The 23,537-nt window shown below is 40.8% G+C and overlaps 1 protein-coding gene across 5 annotated transcripts in view; it reads left to right on the plus strand.

The window, feature by feature from the left end:
• P4HA1 (prolyl 4-hydroxylase subunit alpha 1) overlaps positions 1-23,537 on the plus strand; it is a 70,371-nt gene that overhangs the window by 26,263 nt on the left and 20,571 nt on the right. For 3 of the 5 annotated variants that reach the window (XM_088475742.1, XM_088475739.1, XM_088475741.1), the window contains exons 2-9: positions 7,057-7,151; positions 8,587-8,683; positions 11,872-12,023; positions 14,604-14,741; positions 15,097-15,336; positions 16,944-17,128; positions 17,253-17,429; positions 18,948-19,018. In XM_088475742.1, coding sequence (XP_088331868.1) covers positions 7,057-7,151; positions 8,587-8,683; positions 11,872-12,023; positions 14,604-14,741; positions 15,097-15,336; positions 16,944-17,128; positions 17,253-17,429; positions 18,948-19,018 — 1,155 coding nt within the window. Of the gene's footprint in view, positions 1-7,056; positions 7,152-8,586; positions 8,684-11,871; positions 12,024-14,603; positions 14,742-15,096; positions 15,337-16,943; positions 17,129-17,252; positions 17,430-18,947; positions 19,019-20,085; positions 20,157-23,537 lie in introns of all 5 variants that reach the window. The other 2 variants (XM_088475743.1, XM_088475740.1) reach the window with 1 other exon arrangement.

The raw sequence follows: 23,537 nt of genomic DNA on the forward strand, positions 1-23,537 counted from the left end.
GTGCTATCTCTCTCTCTGTTCCCAACTCTGAATCAGGCCCTCTATTCCCAGTACTATTCAACATCGCATTCAGTTGAATTCCCCAGCAACGTTCTCCCAAAGTTGATCCCTATGGCTAAAAAACATTAGTATAGCAACAAGTCCTGGGCAAGGTGTGTGTGTGTGTGTCCAGACCCTAACCCTAAAGACAGCAGTATGTAATTGACAAAGCTGAACCCCTTTCCAATGATTGGGAAAATACCATAAGCTTTTACCAGTTCAGTCTACCTACCATGTGGAAGTTAAATTGGCAAGAAAACTTGCAACATTATTGTATTCTTCCTATCCCGAATCCTCTCTTTATAATGGCAATCCCAGTTGCGTGCTGAGAGGCAACTGTAAAGTCCAAAAAAGATATACAGTAAAGGGCCATTGAAGATATAGTTGTAGCGCGTTTTTGTTGCTACCTTTAAGCAACTTCATCAGTGGAATTGTGTGTTAAATGAAAAGCTTTTAATCTAATGATGGGTCAGTTCTAAAAGTGTTAGGAGGTTAGAAAATTGATGTGACCACATCTCGGCAAACCTAAGTGCACTTCTAGTTTTGTCCAATGCTTATAGTATTAAGTTGCTCGCCCACTATTAAGTTCCTTTAAATAAGCAGTACGAGCAAGTTTATGTAGAGATTGCCTGAATGCACATAGCTGTATACTTAATAGGCAGACCATCTAGTTGCACTGGTGCAAAAAGTAAAGCATTTAGCACTGCGCTTCCTATGTGATGAGTGGTTTCCTAAACTACATGCCTTGAAAGTGCCCAAATATCTGTGGCTCTTTTGTTGTATAAATGCAGTTTATTAGAATTTGACAATGTGTCTTTTAATGCATGAGCAGTTAGTTTTCCTGGTGTTTTTTTTTTTAAATGTAAAGTGCACATGAATGTTATGTATTTTGTGATCGTAGTGAACAAGTCATTATGGCTCTTAAATATTTGGAAATCTTGACATCATTGGCTTTTAAATAGAGAATTACACTGCAAACGTTTTGGTGAGTGTCCAACTTTATAGTGAATGAATTGTGGCACTGTCTTATGCAGTAATATGTTCTTATGAGCATTCCACACAAAACCGTTTTCTTCCTAAACTAGTACAGCCATACTGAATCTGTACTGTATGGTGAGGCTTGTGCTATATTTACACTAACCCCTAAGGTGTTACATGTTAGTCAGGAATTTAGTAAGATCATGTAACTGTATTATATTTAGTAAGATCATTAAACTATTAAAAAAACGGATTGGTGGTTCCACGCATTGCAGTATATGATAGGCTAACCATCCATTGATTTCGTACGTCCATTAGTCCAAACATAATCAGCCAAGAAAAAATATAGGGCCTGATTCAGACCCACCCTCGAGCGGCTGTCCGCTCGCAAGTGGGTCGATGGTCTGCACTGCGCATGCGCACGACGGAGGGAGCTCCGTCGTGCGCATGCACGAGACGCGACGAGCGAAGGACTTTCCTTCGCTCGTTGTGTCTGATCAAAGGGGGCGTGCTGTCGATGTTGATTGACAGCACGCCCCCTTTGGTGGGCGTGCCTCCCAGATGGAGGCGTTCCCAAGGGAACGCCTACCGTCAGAAGCCGGCCCCACTGACATCACTAGTGATGTCAGTGGGAGTGATTTTGGCTCTGATAGAGCCAAAATCACTCCTGGCCTTGCGGTTGAGAAACTCAACTGCAGGCTTCTGCTCCCAGTGGCGATGGTCGCGATGGTCAAGACCATCGCGACCATCACCCTGCATGCTCGTATATGCTGTGGGTGGTGACCCACAGCTATACGAGCGTCCAGGAGGACGCTCCATTTTAATGGAGGAGGGCCCTGATTCAGAGCGAGCGCTCTGGTCAGAGCGTCCGGCTCTGAATCAGGGCCTTAATCTCCACTTGAAGACCTTTTCAGTAAAACTTTAGCATTTCCAGTTGGATACGCAACAATTGACTTTGGAACACCAGAATTGTCTCCATGCGCTTGGGTGACAAGTTGTTCCCGTGCATTTGGCAGCTCTAGAACGATGCAAAGGATAAGCTGGCTTCTTATTCTATGTGAAATAGGATTTCATGCCCCACCTCATTTGAACTTCGTTTGGGCAACACAGTCCATCTTAGTCATGGCAACCCTGCATTGTTTTGCGAATGCTAGGGGCATGAGCAGACAGGGGGGGTCAGTGAGGGTGATACATTAACTGTGTGCTGCCCAGAGGAACATGGTAATTCAAGTTTAGCTGAATAATCTATTTAACTGGAAGAACTTTACACTGTTTGTTATACAATAATGATATTATACTGGTATTGGCTGTGATGTGGTGAAATTATTATTTATTTATTTTTTTTTGGGGGGGGGGGGGGGTTTGAAATGCACACAAATTCACCCCTCATGGTAAATGCTATTTGTGGAGTAATCAGAAATGTAGATTCTGTGGTTACACTGACCTAATATATGAACACAGTTGTTATAGTTGTTAGCAGGACAATTAAGACAATAGTAGGCGGGAGGGAGACTTTCTCTTTGAGCTTTTTGCATATAGTTTTAGTTACAATAGCATTCTGAATAAATCGGCCAGGCATGTGCTATAATAGACTTGTGTGGGTGGATGGCTTTCGTTTTCTGTAATGGAAATGAAAGTGCTGTTAACACATACCTCACATACTCAGCATGATGTAAACTGCAAGAGAGGAGCTGAAACTACTCTTTACTTGGATGCCATAGATCCTGTATGGAGATGGTCTTTCAGTTTCACAGGTATGCTGCAATTGGCATCACTTTTTAAGAGTTAGTGTAATAAGATGTTATGCGCAAATATATTACAGCGTTTATTATCCAATATTTCTAAAGTGCTGCTACTTTGCAGTATTGTACTGACCTGCTCTGATCACTCCAGTTCCCCTTTCCCACTTTCTGACCATCACCTTTTCTCTTTTAACCTGTCCCTCTCTCCTTCCCCTCCTCTATCTCCAAAAGCCACCATTATTAAGCGTAACATTGACACTATCTACACATTGTTCTTCTCTTCCCTGCTTGACTCACTTCTCTCCCCCTATCCTCTCTCTCCTGCCCTGAACAAGCCACTTCCCTATACAATATCTCCCTTACTTCTGCTCTGGACTCTGTTGCTCCGGCGATCACTACTCACACTCGCAGATCTACTCCTCAACCCTGGCATGCCAAATGTACCAGATACCTGCAAAAGTGTTCTCGAACCGCCGAGCGACGGAGAAGATCACGCTCTAAGGCAGATTTTCCCTCCTTCGCCCACCTCCTTCTCGTCTCCCCTCCTTGCTTTCTTACCCTTGACTTTGCTACCTACTTTACATCTAAAATTGATTCCATACGTCAGGACATCATATCCAACCAGTCCCCCAGCTCTCCACCTCCTCCTTTCCCAGATCACCCCTCCCCATCATCTTTACCAACTCTAACATCATTCTCCCCTGTATCTGGAGAGGAAGTCATGGCCCTCATCTGGTCCCCCCCCCCCTTCCACCTCCCCCCTTGATCCTATTCCCTCCCGCCTCCTCCGCTTCCTCTCTTTCTGCCTGCTCCCATCTTGCCCACCTCATTAACCTCTTCCTCTCATCAGGCATTGTTCCTTCTGCATTCAAGCATGCCCTTGCCTCCCCCATTCTTAAAAAAATCTAACCTTGATCCTAACCTTCTTTCTAACTACTGACCCATCTCTCTCCTCCCTTTTGCCTCCAAACTCCTTGAGCAGATTGTCTACAACCGCCTTACCACTTTTCTTTCCTCCCACTCCCTCGACCCTTTTCAGTCCGGCTTCCATCCTCTCCACTCCACTGAAACTGCCCTCACGAAAGTCAGCAACGACCTCCTTGCTGCCAAATCCAAGGGCCACTACTCTCTTCTCATTCTCCTTGATCTCTCTGCTGCTTTTGACACTGTGGACCACCCTCTCCTGCTGCATATCCTTCACTCCCTTGGTCTACGTGACACTGCCCTCTCCTGGCTGTCGTCCTACCTCTCTAACTGATCTTTCCTCTCATGACTCCTCTTCCCCCCCCCCCCCCCACAGCCTCTTACAGTAGGTGTTCCCAAAGGTTCTGTTCTTGGACCCCTCCTATTCTCACTCTATACTTCCTCTCTAGGTGAACTCATCAACTCTTTTGACCTCCATTGTAATCTCAATGCTGATGATACTCAAATCTACCTTTCCTCCCCTGATCTCCCCCCCTCTCTTCTGACTCGTATCTTCAACTGTCTCTCTGCTATTTCTTCCTGGATGTCCCAGCAATTTCTTAAACTTAATATGTCTAAGACAGAGCTGATCGTCTTCCCACCCTCCCATATAACCTCACTTCCCACTATTTATTTATCAATTGATGGAATAACTATATCATCTAGTCCCAAGGTGCGCTGTCTTGGAGTTATCCTGGACTCATCCCTCTCCTTCAAACCACATATCCAGAACCTTTCACAGTCCTGTTGTTTCCATCTCAAAAATATTTCTAAGATCAGACCCTATCTCACTCAGGATGCTACTAAAGCCCTCATACACTCACTGCTCATCTCCAGATTGGACTACTGTAACCTCCTATCTGGCCTCCCCAAATCCCATCTCTCTCCTCTCCAGTCTATCCTTAATGCTGCTGCACGGCTTATCTTCCTCTCCAAACGCTCCCCTCTCCTACAAACCCTCCACTGGCTCCCCTTACCTTTTAGAATCCAATTTAAGGTTCTCTCGCTCGCTTACAAAGCTCTCACCCAATCTTCTCCCATATACATCTCTGATCTCATCTCCCTTCACTCTCCTCTCCTCTCTCTTCATTCAACTAATGCACGCCGCCTTTCATGCCAGCTGATTACTTCCTCCCACTCCCGCCTCCAAGGTTTTGCCCGCACTGCTCCCCACCTCTGGAGCTCTCTCCCACTCCCCATCAGACTCTCCACCTCTTTGCAATGCTTTAAATGGGCTCTCAAGACCCACTACTTCATCAAAGCCTTCCAGCTATCATTCTAACTCCCTGCTACATGCTCCTTCCTCCCCATCTACCCCATCTGTGTCAAACCTGTTTGTCTTCCCCTCCCTTTTAGAATGTAAGCTCTTACGAGCAGGGCCCTCTACCCTCTTGTGCTTCTCCCTACTTTAGTTTCATGTACTTCTTACTCACCACTGGGGCACCTAACACTTGGTTGCTTATGCTCTGTTGCTTATCTGGGTGTTATGGTCGCTAATGTAGCAATATATATTATCCATGCCCTGGTCCTGTATTGTATTGTATTCTGTAAGTCGCTTGTCTACAATTTGTTTATGTACTTTGTAAGGGGCTGCGGAACACTTGTGGCGCCATATAAATGATGATGATAATAATAATGAGCACTTACCATATCGTGTAGGCTTGCTGACAACATTTTGTTTAGGGGACATGTAGGGAGGACAGAGCGGCATGTGGGAGAGTTTTGAAGTACATGTGGGATCCGGAGACATATGGTAGTCAGGAGTATGAGAGCATGTACAATTATTTTGGCTCAAGTGGGAGGTTGGAGTGGAATTTTGGGCTAAGAGATTTTGTGGTGTTGAGGGGATTTTTTTCCTCATTCCTAAAATAAGGGCAATGTGTGCCCCTTTTGAAAGTTGGCGGTTGGCTCATAATGCCCTTGAAATATATTGTTTTTCAACATTACTGTGCAATGATATGAGGGATGGAAGCGTTCATAAACATAAAAAAAAACTGCGCTTAATCCGTTTTACTGCTGTACCCGAGGAGCTCCTTCCCGCTGCTCCAAGGCAGATCCTATTGCTTTGCTGGCACAAAAAATGGGACACTCGGGGCATTTGCAGTTCAGTCGGTTGTCAAATACATGCTGTATTTTTAATGCGTATAGTATATGGCCCTTCTAACAACTCTCTTTGCAGCGGTCTTGCATGCTTTCAGTCCAGGTAGTCTTTCATACTTTGTCCTAGCTTTTATAAGGCTTTCTTTAATGCACCTCTAAGCTGCAAACTGCACATGCGTTGTGGAGCTGCATGCGCATCATTATGAAGTTACAAGCGATTCTGGTTCTTATGCAACTCAGTCTTTACTCTCTAATGGCTGAATGAACGGCACGTAAGAGAAACGTTCTATGGGCGTGTAGCCAGAGTTACTACCTATTCTGTGTCCTGCGTATGCCAAATTCAGTTGTATGTCCTGCACTTGGCACGGTGTAGGTGAAAGTGGCATTGATTGTGATGGCTGATGCCCTTTCAGAGGGCGGACTGTGGGCAGTGTGATCGCATAGATGTGTACAACTGAGAATACGGGCATATAGTTTGTTATAATTCCGTTCCCTGTGGGCATTCTGAATTGCGACTGCATTATGTGCGTTGTGAATCAGGCCCATTATGTACTTAATAGATGTTCCCATAGAGCCCCATTTAATCTTATGCCAATGTGCAAATGTTTAATTATTAGTCTTGGATGTCTACAGTTAAAATAATTGTTGTATTTTTCTTCAATTTTATATTTGTTAACCTTGACAATGTGCTGGAAATCCATGTACTTGTTAGCTGTAGTCATAGTGACTCAATGATACCCATATTGTTGTAAAAAAAATCACTTTTTTCACTTTTTTTTTTCTGTTTAAACAGATTATTGATGTACTAAACAGCTAAACTAAATTATAGTAAATACTGCTGAAAATGGCTACATTAACCTAGCAACTGTATCCTTAAATTCAGAGCGCACTGTTCAATTAGCATGCACACCGAAGCTTTGTAAATCTGACTTAATAAAACCCTGGGGTCAATGGTCTGTTTCCAAAAATGGAGACCGTTTCCTTTTACAATAATTCAATTTGCCCACATCAATTTGCCCTTACTAATTTCCTGTATACAGATAGAGATATTGAAGTGAAGAACAGTGCCACCACCACGGGTATATTCTGGGAATGTGGCAGTTCTGGAGTGGGCGGAGTCCAGCTGATGGCGCAGATTCAGTAGATACAATGGCTATTGTCTGGCCAATGGAGAACCGACTTGCTAATTAAAATGTAATTTCCACTTTTAATTATGATTCTTACTTTGCTACAGGTGTACAATGAAGACCATGAAGGTGCTACATGTCTTGCCCGCCTTGGTGCTATTTTCCTTATGTCGAGCACATACTGACTTTTTCACTTCAATCGGTAAGCCTCCTTTCTGTACATACTTAACAAAATGTATTGTTGGGGTTTTTTCTTTACATAAGACCACAACCATGTACTCCTCCTGAACAGCACAGGAAGAATCCATCTATCATCCGCCATAAAAAGCTATTTAAGAAATGAGGGCATAATGGAGCTAAGATCAATCTCTGCAGCACCAACAGAGATTGCCTGATGACTGCAGATGATGCTTGGACACCCAATCTGTGATGCAAATACACAACTCTACCAATATACACTCCTAGCCAAAAGTTTTAGAACATCCACATTTGTCCATTTTTTTTTTTTTAATTATTGAAAGATTTTCAGTCGTATAAAGAAGGGGGTAGGAGGGGTGTAGTACAGAAAAGAAAAAAGAGGAAGGGAGGGGAGAGAGCACTGGATAAGTCAAACAAGTTGACTATTATCATGAAAAAAATACAGAATTGAAATTTGACCATATCCAGCAAATAACCTGTAATGTTACAATGGTGAGCTGTAAACTGCCAGAGGCTGGAAAAAACGAGGTTGGCAAAAACTGAAAAATGTACATTTCATACTCCTCAAAAAAAGGCCTTGATCATTAATAAGAAGTAATGGGTGACGAACTTACAGCTGTTCTGCAACAATGGCCAGTCTGGGCCATGAAGCACCAGTGAGCTACCGAAGACTGGAAGAAGGTCTTATAGAGCGATTTAATCTACATTTTTGAATCTTTGGTTCATCATGCAGTGTGTTTGAATGCTGTCGAGTAGGTGAAAGGGGTTTATTTACTTGGCATCGGCTTGTTAAAGCCGCTGCTTGCTTGTGTGTTTAAGCCCAACATTTAAAAGGGCAAGACTCCCATATTTTGCTATTAAAAGCTGGGAGGGGGTGGCTTTTACAAGCTACAAATTCTTAGTGGACCATAGCTAAAGTTCTGCCTGCACACAATCTCCATTTGTCTCACACTTTATAGAAAACCATTATTTAAATGCTTTGTCTTTTTCCTACTGTTGGGTTTATATTTTTGTTAAGAGTGACTTAAAAATTTCCAATCATTTGAACTTGTCTGGATGATTATCAGAAAATAGAAATATAGATTCTACAGTCGTATTTTTTTTTTTTTTTTTTCTACCCACAAAATTTATTTCCACCAGTTCAGGTCTCCCTGTACTTCAGCCCTAGCAGATCTACAGTAACCCTGTAGATCTATTGATTATACTGAATTTATTAGTGTTGAGTCTTGGGGGACCGTCACTCTCCTCTGGCTAATCAGGTTTTCTAAACGAATAATAGCCTGGCCACAAAAGGGTTACTTTTCCTGTCATGCAAATAAACTACTAGTCTACTGCCGAGTTTGTCCTCTTGTCCTTTAAACATTAAATATCAGCCAGAGAGTATTCATGATAGAAAAGTTGTTTTTTTTTTTTTTTTATATTATTCATTTGCATTCCAGGTCACATGACTGACCTGCTCCACACTGAGAAGGATCTGGTAACGTCCCTAAAAGAGTATATAAAAGCAGAAGAGATGAAGCTGGAAGAGATTAAGAAGTGAGTTTGCACTTTTGCCTTGCACACTGGATCCAGTATGAAAAGATCTGATTTAATGTTCATGATGACGACAGCAATGTGCATGATATACACCAATATTACATCATCAATGCAATGTCTAAGTAAAGGGGGGGCAAAAATTAGTGCTCACACTGAAACTCCACACTTACAAAATCCACCCACCCCAAACTTACAAAATCCAGATGAATATTGGAAAATTCTGTCCATTGTGAATATTTTTTTATAAAATACAAAATTTAATAAACAAAAATTAGAGTACCAAGGAGGCTACCCATAGGGCCTTTCAGGTTGTGTCTTTAATCACCTGAGAGACGATAGTGTTGTTTTTGTCTTTTTAATGTATACCAATAAAAATTCAATTTAAAATTTACCATTAAGAGTGCCCCCCAAAAACAGTTTTAATTATTTTTTTTGCTCCCTTGTCAAAACTATGGTCCTGCGGAATGGGCGAGAGACACTCCTCTAAAACGGTCGCGCCACACCTGCGTTCTTTGCCGCTACTTCCCCCAAATGCTCTCTGATTGTCAATCGCTGCATACAACTTCGGTAATGTACCTTGGCACATGTGCAGTGTGACTTGGCTGCAAGCATGTTTTACTGATAATCTTGTAAACCTCTGCATAGCGTACAACTCTGAATGAGGCTCATAGGCTTTTGTATCCAGAGTAAAGGTAGTTGTATCTGTTTCAGTACATAGCTGTAAGAGCAGGGGAGAGTTGGGATGGTGCTAGGAGCTGCTGAAGAATGTCAGATGTGGCAGAGCTATAGCGCAAAGATTCCTGCAGACACTAGTAGAGACTAGGCCATGGGTGTGCCCTTCTTGATAAGTGGCAGCTGAGGCCAAAAGGTAAGTGTAGAAAATGAGCTTGGTGGCAGCAGAGTTGTCATAAAATCACCCATTATAACACAACCCTGTGTTGTCACCTAGTTCTAATAGAGACTCTGTTGTGAAAATAGTGTTAGGTTTATAATTTAACACATTAATGTCATCACGTTGCTATGTAATGACTGTTAGGGGTAAGATTACTAAAGGTCGGTTTTATGTTTTCGGTTGATTTTGCAAACCTACCAAAACGGCATATTTACTAAAGGCAAAACTGGTGGAAAACAGATTGCAAACCCAACTTTAGAACATCTGACCAACAATCAATACTACAGGTTGAGTCTCCTATATCCAAATATTCCGAAATACGGAATATTCCAAAATATTGAATAATTTTGGCATGACTGAGATAATGAAACCTTTTGATGGTTCATTGTACACAAACTTTGTCTAAGGCACAAATTATTAAAAATATTGTATAAAATTACCTTCAGGCTGTGTGTATAAGGTGTATATGAAACATAAATGAATTTCATTTCTGTACACAAACTTTGCTTGAACCACAAAATTATTGAAAATATTGTATAAAATTACCTGCAGGTTGTGTGTATAAGGTGTATATAACACATAAATGCATTCTGTGTGTATATTGTGATCCCATTCCCAAGATACTTCATTATGATATGCAAATATTCCAAAATACGGAATATTCCATTATCCAAAGTACCCCTGGTCCTAAGCATTTTGCATATGGGAGACTCCACCTGTGTTACCAAGACTACTTTTAGATCCTGAGGATTTACTAATGTTCGGTGCAAACCCGACCAAATAAAACATTTATTTCTTTATTTATTTTTTTCCTCTTAGCTCTTTCTTTACATTTTACACCTAAGAAACCTTCTCTGGTTTGCTGTAGTTTTTTCACTTCTATTTGCCATCGGTTTTGATATTTCAGTTCAAAACTGATGGCAAATAGAAGTGAAAAAACTACAGCAAGTCTGAGAAGCCTTCTTGGGTGTAAAATGTAAAGAAAGAGCTGCAAAAACCGACTGACATTGATGATTGGTTTCAATTGAAGCTAAAATTCAACTGTTGGTAAATATCCGGTTTCTGCACTTCAAAACGATGGCCATGATGGTCTGTTTAGTTTAGAGCAAAAACCTACCTTTAGTAAATTTACTCTGACCCCTCCCACCAGTGTGGTGACTTCCAGAGTGTTCTGGCATGACACCCATCTATAGTCTCCAAACACTTCTGTTATTTCCCATACTTACCCATCACATACCACCTCATGATGAAAACTGATGCACCTGAAAATCATCCAATACTGTCGACAGTAAAAAGGTCAAACAGAGAATGCAGATGCCGTAGTAATGTTAATTAAAGCATTTAACATTGTCAACTATGTAACTTTACACATGAAGGTAAAGCATTATGTGTAAAGTTATAATGCCGACAGCATTACGGTTGTCGGACCATACCGAATTATTGGAGGCAATACATACATACATACATACATACATACATACATACATACATACATACACATTACTGTGGAAAACATGCTGCAGAGTAAGAATGCTTTAAAAAAATAGATGTTTAATAGTTTATTTTTAGCAATTAACAGGGGGACACACACCCTGCACCCATAGGTAATTATCCTTACCTCTCCAATTCCTGAAGTGCTGCTCTGCAGCGCCGAACCGGTGCTGTAGAGCAGCAAACGCATCCACTGGGAAAATGGCGACGGACATTTTCCCAGTGATCTGCACAGACGCAGAAAAGATGTCCCTGGGAAAGAGAGTGCGGGCGCCATTTTCCCGGACACCCGCGCATGCGCTGTAGATTCTGGCATGAGGCCCCCTCCTCTCTTAGAACACCCCTGTCCAGGACTCCTTGTTCTTCTTTACGCTAAAGATGGTTCTTAATTACATTGGCTGTATGTTTGGGGTCATTGTCCTGCAGCAGAATAAATTTGGAGTCAATCGGGCATCGCCCTGATGGTAATGCTGACAAATACAGGCAGGTACTTATTCATCATGCAATGAGGACACCATTAATCCTGACCAAATCCCCAACTCCATTTGCTGAAATACAGCCCCAAACTTGCAAGGAATCTCCTCCATGCTTCACTGTTGCCTGCAGACACTCATTATTGTAATGTTCTCCAGTTGATGTGTGCAGCCGAATTGGACAGATGCAGCTGTTCCATGTGTGTTACTGAAAGAAACAATTATAAAAGTTTTCCATTTAAAGGATGATTCTCCGGCTGATTCTGTGATTTGTCTGAGCTACTGAGGGTATTTCTAAAGTAACCTTCATTATTTATTTATTTATTTTTCAGGTGGGCAGAGAAATTTGATGCAGTGTCAGAAACTGCTATAAAGGACCCAGAGGGTTTCCTGGGTCACCCAGTCAATGCTTTCAAATTAATGAAGAGACTCAACACGGAGTGGCTAGAAGTAGAGAATCTGGTGCTCAAGGATATGTCTGATGGTAATGGCCTGTCTAACACATTGCAAATGACATGCAGCTGGGCTAAATATTTACATGCAGTTTCACTGTCTTGCTCGTAAAAGCACTGCCCCTTTTAAATATCTGTCATAAACCCGATCAAAGTGTTTTGCAACCTGCCGCTTTGTAAATCTTCCAGATCATTATTTTCAAAAAGTTTATTCTTGTTGTAAATTTAATGTGATCTTCCATCAGCATTGTGTGGGTTTTTTTTTTTTTTTATGCATTTATTTAATTTTTTTCAGGATATTCTCCCAAACTGTGTCATCTTGTCAGAGTTACCATAGATACTGTTTGGCCAGTTTTCTTGCTTATGCTTTGTTATGGAGGATGGCCCATACTAAGCAAACAATTTTGCCATATTAGACCTATTTCTCTGTTTTTTCTTTTTTCATATATGGATTCATGGAATTGACTGCTAACTCCACAAAATGAGCTTCTTACTGAAATTGAAAATGAACTTGCCAACTCTGGGGCTCTTTCCACACAAAACATATTTATTTGGGGTCTGTTTTAGACCATAACAAAATCACCTCTTATTTTTTTTTTTTAATGATGGAAAAGCAACTTTCTCGACTCACAGCACCCTAGAGGGTCAACATTTTTACCATAGCACCCCTAGACCAAAGTCTATCGTTGAGAAATTCTTTAACGATTATTAAATCAAATGCTTACCTGTCATCCTTGGGTACAGTCTGTCATACTTGGGGTCAGTTATGTGGTGGTGGACAGGATTGCGCTTCTGTTTGTCCACATATTTTATGTGTGGCAGCAGGGCCATAACTAGGGTGGTGCGATCTGTGCCATGGCTCAGGGCACCGCAAAGCAAGGGGTGCTGTTTGGGCATGTCAAATGTCTTATCATTTTCACTTGTAGATTCCTCTTCTTTTATCCCTAGCATCTCCCTTACTCCCCTATCTCTTCCCTGGCCCTTCTCCATGAGGCCGTGGCCCTTTTTTCGGGTGCACATCTTATGTCCCTATTTAAAAAATTGTGTGTGTGGGGGGGGGGGGGGACGCTAATGCTCTTTCTGGCACAGGGCACCAAAAAGTCTAGTTACGGCTCTGTGTGGCAGCCACATGCACTGGTTTTGGCTATTGCATTGACCATAAATTTGATTTGGTCCTGGACCACCAAAGTCCACAGCACTATGTTTGGGACAAACTGTAGCCAGAGAAATGCAATCAACTCTGCATAGGTTGAAAATGCACCTCCCTCCCAATGCAAGTGTCAGGAGCATATGTGCCAGTGATTTGATACGAGGTGTGGCCTGACTGAGGTCCTGATTCAGAGGCGGACGGTCGTTCCAAAAAAGGGGCCGGCTATTTAAATTGAGCGCTCGCTCTTTGCGGTTTGTTGACGCCTCTATGTCTGAGCAAACGAAAAATGCGCTCGCTATTTTGTAAAGACGCCCCTTTGCCGTTCACAACACACGTCATCTCCGGTATTTATTAGATTAATCGGGTACATCAAAAGGCATCCGAACTGTTCGCAGTGGTTGTGGTAGGTTTTTCTTACCGCTATCACTGCGAGCAGTTCAGGCTAAATGACAACCAAGTGACGTGGTCGATGACGCTCCTCTACTAATTATGCACTCCCATTAAACGCCCTTTTTACCGTTTGGCACGCCTGCGTTCGGATCTCCATTCCCCATTTTCAAGCACCTTCCCCTGTTACCACCCACAAACGGTACATTCTGTCAATCAAATTAGCAGCCCCTCGCTGTTTTGCGAGCGCACGATTTCCGACCGCAATGACTGGTATGCGCATTACGACCCATACGCATGCGCAGTTGTGCGAACATCGCTCAGAGCGAACGAGCGGCCGCTTACGAGTGGCTCTGAATCAGGCCCTGAGTACAAAAGATGTTAATAATCACAATGAATGCACCTTGTAGTAAATGGCCAGAGAGTGCAGATAAATGCCCGAGTCTGTTGGAGCTTGTGTATTGCTAGTAGATCTGATCAAGGTGTATGATTATTTATTTATTTATTTTTTTTATATACAAACACAATTAAAAAATATGGGCAGCCTTCCCAAACAGAGTAGTAAATATACTTTATTTTTGTAAACTGAGTATTCAGTACAATGTAATCTTCTTTTCTTTTTTTTAACTCTCAGTTGCAGCACTTAACTTTATTTGCATCAATGGGTGTGACTTGGGCGCATTTAACCAACCCGATATAGTTTGTGACCGTCCTCATCAGCTTGTAACTTGCACCAGGGTTTTGGTTTCTGCAAGTCCAATCCCTCCAAACAGGCATATGTGTGATTGACCGACCATCTTGAAAGCAATTTGCATCAACGCGACCTTGCTGTACTTTGACCACATCTACACATCCCCCTAAAACCCCAGACCTGACACACCTTACTGTGCTTGTGCACTAAAGAAAAGAGCAAGCAAGACCTCTAAATAATTGTGTGTGTGTGTGTGTAATATATATAATATATAAATTATTATAATATTGTACACACATACTACTCCAACTGGCATAACTGTTCAATGTGTTTTTGTTCATATTTTATTTACAAACTATTGTTTCCTGTATTCTATGTTTTAAGGATTCATATCCAACCTTACTATCCAACGTCAGTACTTCCCCAATGATGATGACCAGAAGGGGGCAGCTAAGGCTTTGATTCGTCTGCAGGACACCTATAACTTAGACACAGAGACCATCTCCAATGGGAACTTGCCAGGTAATCATGTGCTTATTGGTTTCACATATTTCCTTAGCTTTTCATTTCACATGAAATCCATTTTTATTCATGTAAAACTTGTCATCTATGAACTAAAAATATATTTTGTATATTTAAACCTTCCTGCTTCCAAGGTGTCCAATCAGGGCACACTGTCTGTTTGTTATTGTTTGCTTTTCATACTATGCTAGTTTGGTTGATAACTTGCTTTTTTTTCTCTATGTGGTTTTTGTGTATTATAGATTTTCTTTTCTCTTCCTATTCTTTCCTATAAGCATTGTATTCCACAGGCATTAGGCAGGGGATGGAGAAGACGTGGTTGTTTGTAGGAGTTACTAACTCTGACTGTCCATAGGTGTAACGCACAAATCTGTATTGACTGCTGAAGACTGCTTTGACTTGGGGAAGGTTTCCTACACGGAAGCTGACTATTACCACACAGAGCTGTGGATGGAGCAAGCTCTGAATTTGCTGAATGCTGGAGAGGAATCCCCCATTGATAAGGTCTTGGTTCTAGATTACCTCAGTTATTCAGTATACCAACAAGGAGACTTGGACAAAGCCTTAATGCTAACCAAAAAACTACTAGAGCTAGGTAAGGCGTCAGCAGCATAATTGATCGTGTGCATTATAAATGATTTATTGTAATCTGAAACAAAATGGTAACTGTAATCTGCTGGGTCTGTTTTCCTGGCACAGTACCGAATAGAATAGCAATTTCAAACCCCATTTTAAATCCAAGCTAGGGTCCGTGTGTCACAGCAGTTTGGGTATGATGTGTAGGGAGACTTAAAAAAAAAGTAAAAAGATACAATGGGACTTTTATGTAAAAAATACTTTAAATGAACACAATTCTCAGAGGAGTTACAAAATGTCTTTATTAGGCTCCATGACTGCAGTGCGGTGTCACGAGGGTAACCATGGATATAGTCCTATATAGTACATGTTTGTCAGATGATTTGGACTTACATCATCAGTTTATTGATTGATCAGTCTATAATGAAGCTTCACTTGCTCACCACTTGGGGGATAGTTTTGACAAGGATATTTTTTGTAGGGCAGCATTATGCGACTTGTACATCATTTGAACTAAATGTGTAGTCTATTATTTTACATCATATTATCTGTTCAAGAAGTTGCCAGTTAGCCTTACATGGTATGCAGTCTGGATGTTGACGATGACAACATTGTCAATATGTTGTCATTAGATTTGGGTTTAAGGGTTAGGTTTAGACTTGCCTTAAAACCATATTGATACCCTTCTGATCATGTTGAGATTTGATTATGAATCCCAACCTATTCTACCAAACCCCCTGATACCACCACATTGTGTAACGTTCCTATGATTTCTTAAAAGGCCAGAAAATGAGGTTGACTGTTGTGAACAAGTAATTTACAATAATAAAAAATGTAACTACAGCCATAATAAAATCTACATTGTTAAATGAGTGTCTTGGCAAAGTGTCAAAATGTTTTTGTTTTTTTTCTATTTGGTGTCTAAAGGGGGGTATCCACTTAGCGATTTAACCAAGCGATTGCACGATAACGACGTCGTTATCGTGCAATCGCTTGCAAATCGTGCATGCATCGGGCATGTTTTGGTCGGAAGCAATGCGCGTGCCCGCTGGTCGCTTCCGACATCGCCCGTACATGCTGGTCAACCTGACGATCTCGTCAGGTTCAGCATGTGCGGGGATGAGTGATGTGCCTGGACTGAACGAATGAACGTTCAGTCTAAGCACATCACTAGATATACAAACGAGAGCACGACAGCAATGTCGTAATCGTGCTCTCGTTTGTATAAGTGGATACCCGCCTTTAGTCTATGGAGATTAGAGCTCTGCTATATTTGAGTAATTAAAGATTTTGTACAGTTGAAGGACACTTTCAAAGGGTTTTGAGACTAGCCTGTAGGATGTTTTAAATGTCTCGGACTGCACATAACGGCACTTTCAAATTTGAAACAAATGTCTCTGTGGAGAGCGACTTAAGCCATATTATACATTATGTTTCATATTTACCAGTGCAAGCATAACATGACTACAGTTAAGGGGAAGGTGAATTAACTATTTGCAAGTTCCAACAAATGCAGTCCTCTCTGTAACTAACATGTGGACAGTTTATGTGAAGATCTGATAACCCCTTTGTAATAAGTTTATAATATTTTTGAAACATTTGATTAATCCTAATTTAAAATTTTAGATCCTGATCATCAAAGAGGGAATGGCAATCTGCGGTACTTCGAATATATCATGGCAAAACAGGCAAACGAGTCCACTTCCAATTCTGCTGGAGTAGATCCTACAGCAAGGAAAGGTCGCCCCAAAGATCACCTGCCAGAGAGGCAGAAGTATGAGATGTTGTGCCGTGGAGAGGGTATTAAAATGGTAATAAAACCACATGTGGCTGGATGGCTAACAGAATGGGCATTACACAGTGTGAGCCACACTCCGTAGGAGCCTAACAATGACCTTTTATAAAGTTCTTCTTTTGTTTTATCCATGTTCTTAGACTCCTCGCAGACAAAAGAGACTCTTCTGCCGTTACTTTGATGGAAATAGGAATCCCATATTCGTTTTGTCTCCTACAAAGCAAGAGGATGAATGGGACAGACCCCATATTGTAAGATTTCATGATATCATTTCTGATGAGGAGATTGCTAAAGTCAAAGAGCTAGCAAAGCCCAGGGTGAGTAACCATTGTGTTCCCTTGTAACTAGTGTTCTGTCTCTAAGTTAAGAGCTGGACAGGATATGCTGTCAGTTGTGTCTAGTATGATGGAGAACCACAGTCTGTCTAGACTTTGCGTCTATCTGCAGTTTCAGTTATTCAGTTTTTAATAGAAACCTTGCAAGTAAGAGGTGATTCTGAACAGGTATGCTTAAATTCCAAAGAAAAATAATAATAATCTTTGCTGAGTACAGGCTGTGATAATGTAGCCAATATCATACAATTGGCCCAATATTACATTGTTTGCAGTGCAAGATGATGCATAAAGGGATCACACTTATGTGGCCAGCTTTTATTTTTTCTAGTATTTGAAATATTAAATATATTTTTAAACTTAAATGGGAGATTCAGGTATCATGTTAACATGAGATATTCATAGTTGTGTGGGGAAGGAGTAGATTTACTAAAGCTTCTAAAAATGAAAATTGGAGGTGTTCCCCCATAGCCCCAATCAGATTCTGCATATCCTATGTCTGTTGCATTCCAGAACGTGATAGAGATAATGTGATTGGGTGCTATGGTAAAAATCTCCCACTTTTCTTTTTTAGAAGCTTTAGTAAGTCAACCCGCAGTATTTTAATGTTTTAATTGTATAGCCATTTGTGAAATATTTCTTGAAATTCAACAAGCTATTCTTAAACATACATGATATAATAGTATTCAAATTAATACTATATTGAAGCTATAACACAATTGATAAATGCTACTACTTGCATCACTACTGTCTTATTTTTTTTAAAATCTATTTTAAGCATTATAAATATTCAAAACAAAACAAAATTCTAAAAGGTTACATAGTTGGGTAGTATTTTACTAGTTCATAAGTAAGGCATCAGAAACGTGTAACTCAGTCTGATAACTTGTGTTTTGCCATGCTCTAATGCTGCCTATTTTCTATTGAAAGGGAACTTTGGCCGAATTTTTTTTTATATATCACAGTTTATCAATTTGCAAATAATGGTTATTTTTATATGACTTATTGATGACGACGAGACTATTTTTAACTTACTGTATTTTTGAGTTGCATATCAGATGACCTAACCTGTAACTTGTAGGCCTCAATGGTGTTGCACTGGCCAGCCAGCTATCTAGAAAAACACATATGTGTTGGACAATGGCCCTCCACATAGGAATCTCTTAGCATCTTCAGTTAATCCTTTAACAATCTATTTGGTTTTTGGTCTGGTGAGAACACACACAGTGAAGCTTTGTCGATTTTGGTTCAGTCGACTAAATGGACAACTTAACTGGTGTGGTCATCTTAAGACTTCAGTAGAAAATTGATAAACCATGATTTGTAAAGCATATACTTAGGAATCGAGCATATGAAATAAGAGTACCTCTACTAGTTTTGACTTTAAAATGTTTTTTTTTTTAATTTACGTATATCTTAACGTGCATCCAAATGGCTTCTGATTGGTTGGGTGAATGGTAGCTTATGTTTATTACAATTTTATGTGATTGGTTGGCTTCACAGCTGAGGCGAGCCACCATATCAAACCCTATCACAGGAGTCCTGGAGACAGCACACTACAGAATTAGCAAAAGGTAAGCACAAAATGTTCTATAACGCTATATGTAATGCATTGCTTGGGGCAGGCAGTGTCAATGAATTGAGTTTGGGTTATGTCCATATGTAGAGTTATTTTTTTATTATTTTTTTTTTTTAATGCTGAAGTTTTTGTTTCAGTACTTGAGTTTTTGCAACAGCCTTTTTGTTTTTTTGGGCCAACCTCTCCCGCCCTCTGTGCAATTAATTGAAGGTGCAGTGGGCTGCAGTCCATGGTGCTCCGCACAACCTTTTGAAGTGGTATCCAGAAAGCCCCCCGTAGTAGTACTTAATGAGATCCCTTCCCGTCCTTGGACCTGCGGGGATGACCAGGCATCTTTCGGGATATCCGTTTAAAGAGGGCACCATAACAAATTTCTCCTTTTCAAATGATTGTGTTCGTAGCACATAAATCTTAGTCATCATGTACTACTGTTCATGAGACATTGGAAAACTACACAAATTGATTTTTGTAATTTCTATGAAAGAAAGGACAAAAGCAATATTGCTTATTAGATGCTGGTTGGCTCTCTCTCCCTTGACCACCCCAGTGATGGAAAAGTGCAGGCCTCCTCCAGAAGCTACCTGGTTGATCCTGTTAGTAGCATATGCTTGCCTCAAACATTAAAAGCCATGCATGTGTAAGCACACACGGCCGGTACAATGAAACTCTTGTACCATGTGGAGCATTAATGATGTCACAGGATTTGTCTCTTTATGGTGAAGCGTTTGACTTTGAGTTATAAAGTGCTAAAATAGTGTTTAATAATATCTCCATTTTAATTGCATTACTTCAGCCTTCTTGAAGGCATTTTTTTTTATATGAATTGGAACTTCCAAAACTAGATGTACTCGAAACTCTGCACCATTCCGTGATACGTTTTCTGTGTCTCTAACAAAAAAGCGAAAGGACATTAAGCTGCAGACCAAATAGTTTTCTCAATTATCTTCTCAAGGAGAATCAAGCTACTGCTAACATAAATTCACCCAAGCCAATCAGAACCACTGGCACGGCACGCATCATGCCTGCTCCCAAATTACAGCACAGTCCTTTCTCTTTTTGTAGCTGAAACGGGCTACAGTGCATGACCCTCTGACAGGACAATTGACCACCGCACAATACAGAGTCTCTAAGAGGTAAGGTAAAGTCCTGTAGGCTTTTGCATTGATTCCAATGGGGAGAGGTCTAATCAAAGTCCTTTTGGTTCATTGTTCCCTAAGGGATAGGGTAACTTTTTTTTTTTTTTTAAGTTGTCACGTTTTCAATGAGCAGAACAATAGTGTATTCAGACAATGCTATTTTTTTTTTCTAATCCGTTAGTGTTAACTACTTTAGGTGGTTGTATTATTGGCTCTGGGGACAAAATATTTGCTAGGGTATAAGGGTAGGAACTATAGTATGTTGGATGTAAGGAGGGGCTTCTACACATTGTTGTGATGAATATAACTGAAGGAAATCTCGATTGGATGTCTGAGACTAGGCTTCAGGGCTCTGTGTTAGTGAATCAAGGGAATAGATTGTGCTGAGCGGATAGATTAAGACACAGGTTCTCAAACTCTGTCCTCAGGACCCCAAACAGTGCATGTTTTCCAGGTCTCCTCACAGAATTGCAAGTGAAATAATTAGCTCCACCTGTGGATCTTTTAAAATGTGAGTAATGACTACACCTGTGCACCTGCTGGGTGACAGGGAAAACATGACCAGTGTGGGGTCCTGAGGACCGATTTTGAGAACCCCTAGATTAAGGTACTGTAACAACTCTCCAAGGACCTTTTTATTATGAGAGATCTAATAAGACTCTGGCTTATTCAGACATATAGGGCCAAATGTAATAGGGTGAGAGTTTAGAAAAGTGAGAGTTTCTGACACTTTTTAAACTTTGCCAAGGTAATAGAGTCCAAAAACAAAGTAACAGAGCGAACTTGCATGTTTTTTTAGACTTAAACTCTCACGATTTAAAATCTCATTCAGATGTTTTCCCATTTTGAAGATAAAACTCAACCAATGTGAGAGTTTACTGCTAAACTCACACATTTTCTAAACTCTCACCCTATTACATTTGGCCCATAATGTTTAATTAACTCTCTGTTTGGATTTCAGTTTCCTTTGGTCCCTCTTTTTTCTTTTTATATTGTAAACCCATTTCTGGTTAAAAAAAAAAAAATATTTGGGATCCTGAGTTCAATTATCTATAATAATCTTATACATCAGTGTTTAATTGCTAACAACAAAGTATAGTAACCACAGCAACCAGCGAGGCATCAGCTGTGATTCATCTAGTACACGTTTAGCAGCAAAAGCTAATGTCTGCTTGCTTGAGAGTAAAGCTGGGTACACACTAAACTATGTGTGTGCCCAGCGATGCAACAGCGACCCCCCCGCCCAGACGGGCAGGCATCTCGGGCGGCCTGTACACACATGGGGTCTTCAGCCACATCGTCTGATTGGACAGCATGTACAAAAGATCAGATGATGCGACTGATGACCACACTGGCACGCGCACTGCACGATATAGTGCAAACACACTGCACGACTTTAACGATTTGTCGTTCTGATGCGTTGGGATCGGCCAAATAATTAACAAAATTGTGTAGTGTGTAGGGGCCTTTTGAACACATAGAGGGGAATTCTGCTCAGTGCGACTGCTGCCATGTCCCTCCAGGATGGTTGGGTGAAGGCACGACAAATAACTTATCTAATTTTCCCTCTCATCCATAGAGGCGTATGAGAAAATTAATAAAGATCAGTTACTGTAATTTGCACAGCCAGAAGCCGCAGAGATGTTTGATGGCATACAGTATCTCTATGAATTGAGAGTTTTGTAATGGTGTTGTGTAAGAATATAGTCGTGTGTTCAGTTTTCCTTGTTTTATAACTGTATCTGGGAGTTGTAGTCTAATCATGTTTAAACGATACTCGCCAACACTTTGTTACACATTTTTTGTTTCTGGTTTATATGTATGCCTATATAAAGTTTACCAGTTAAGAAAACTTACGATCTTGTGACTGTGTAGCGATGTGCTGCAGACAACGCGTTACTTTAGCCTAAGCGTTGGAATCACACATTTTATCACATTTGACGCTTGTGTGTACTGGCTGCTGCAACTTACACTCTCTCCTTGCAGAACTTTGTCTTGTTTTACAAAGCACTTGAATTGAGAACTTACCCAGTGAATAACATTTGTAGTAATGAATAATATAGACATTGTACACACTCTTCTGAATATAAAGACCGGCTGCTCAGTTTAATGGATTTGCAGCCCCTTTTATGATGAGATGGAGCAGAGATTGTGGCACCAACCTGTCAATATGCTGTACTTTATGTATGGTAATATGCTGTACTTTATGTATGGTAATATGCTGTACTTTATAATGTACAGCATATTACAATACATAATGTATGGTACAGATCTTATTCGGCCAGAAAGTGGGAAGTGTAAAGTGGCACCAAGAGGACAGTCCTTGTGTATGTTGTTCCATCTAGACGTCTCATCTATTTTAATACTGTCTACTTTTGGCCTGCTCTGCATTACAATACTTCCTTGTCCTTGTACACATTACGTGGCAACACAAGGTGGATTAAACCACTGGCTCTGACTTAATGCAGCAGGGCAGCCTGTGATTTTTCAAACGCACAAGATGGAAATTACAGCTTTCTGCTGGCATTCTAGGAATTCCAACTTTCAAAAGGGTCACTGTACTTTTAATGACTTTGGAAAAGTATATTTCCCAACTCAGCCTTTTCTCCTCCCCGGCACATCCTTTTTTAGTTTTTTGTTTTTACAGTTTGCTGTACCAACAAATTCTGAAGTCTGCATTGGGTAGGAGAAACTGTAGTTTAGATTGATACATTTTCTTGTGTATAGGTTTATATTTGGAAGTAATAGTTGCTCAAGTCAGATTTAATCTTAATGTCTCACTTTAGGAAAGCAGCTATCCATTAACCATTTCTGAGCATTGGATAAACACACAGAGCTGTGCAGAGAAGCAAATGTAAATATGAAACGAGGGAGTGAGCCAGCAGCCTCATAGTATGGTTGGTCAAGCACTTTAGAGAAGGATATTACTGATGCAGTGGGCACAGAACACAGTCATTGGTCAACCGACAGAGCTCTGCTGTAATAATGTAGTTATTCACTGAGTAATCTGCCCTTATCATATGATATGGGCGCTGAAGAGCTGATCCACAATATGGGGCAGACTCTGGGCCTGATTCAGTAGGGATCGCTATTGCAATCGCATACGTAATCACACCAGATCCACTGCGAAAATATGCTAATGATTACAATCGCAATGCCGTCGCAGCCTAACATAAGGACACCCACATCCCCTTACGCACATCTGTAATACTTAGCAAAATAGCGAACCATCAGTGACGGCGAGTACCATCTTACTTAGAAATTGCTAAATTCATTGCACGCAGTGAAAGCCCAAGCTGCGTATGGCATCACAGTGGCTAATTTATTCACGTCCCTGTAACGGCGTTCAAGCGCTCTGACACGTCTGGGTTTCGATGA

Source organism: Taudactylus pleione, unplaced genomic scaffold (assembly GCF_031769625.1).
Source record: "Taudactylus pleione unplaced genomic scaffold, aTauple2 ptg000016l, whole genome shotgun sequence".
Lineage (NCBI taxonomy): Eukaryota > Metazoa > Chordata > Amphibia > Anura > Myobatrachidae > Taudactylus > Taudactylus pleione.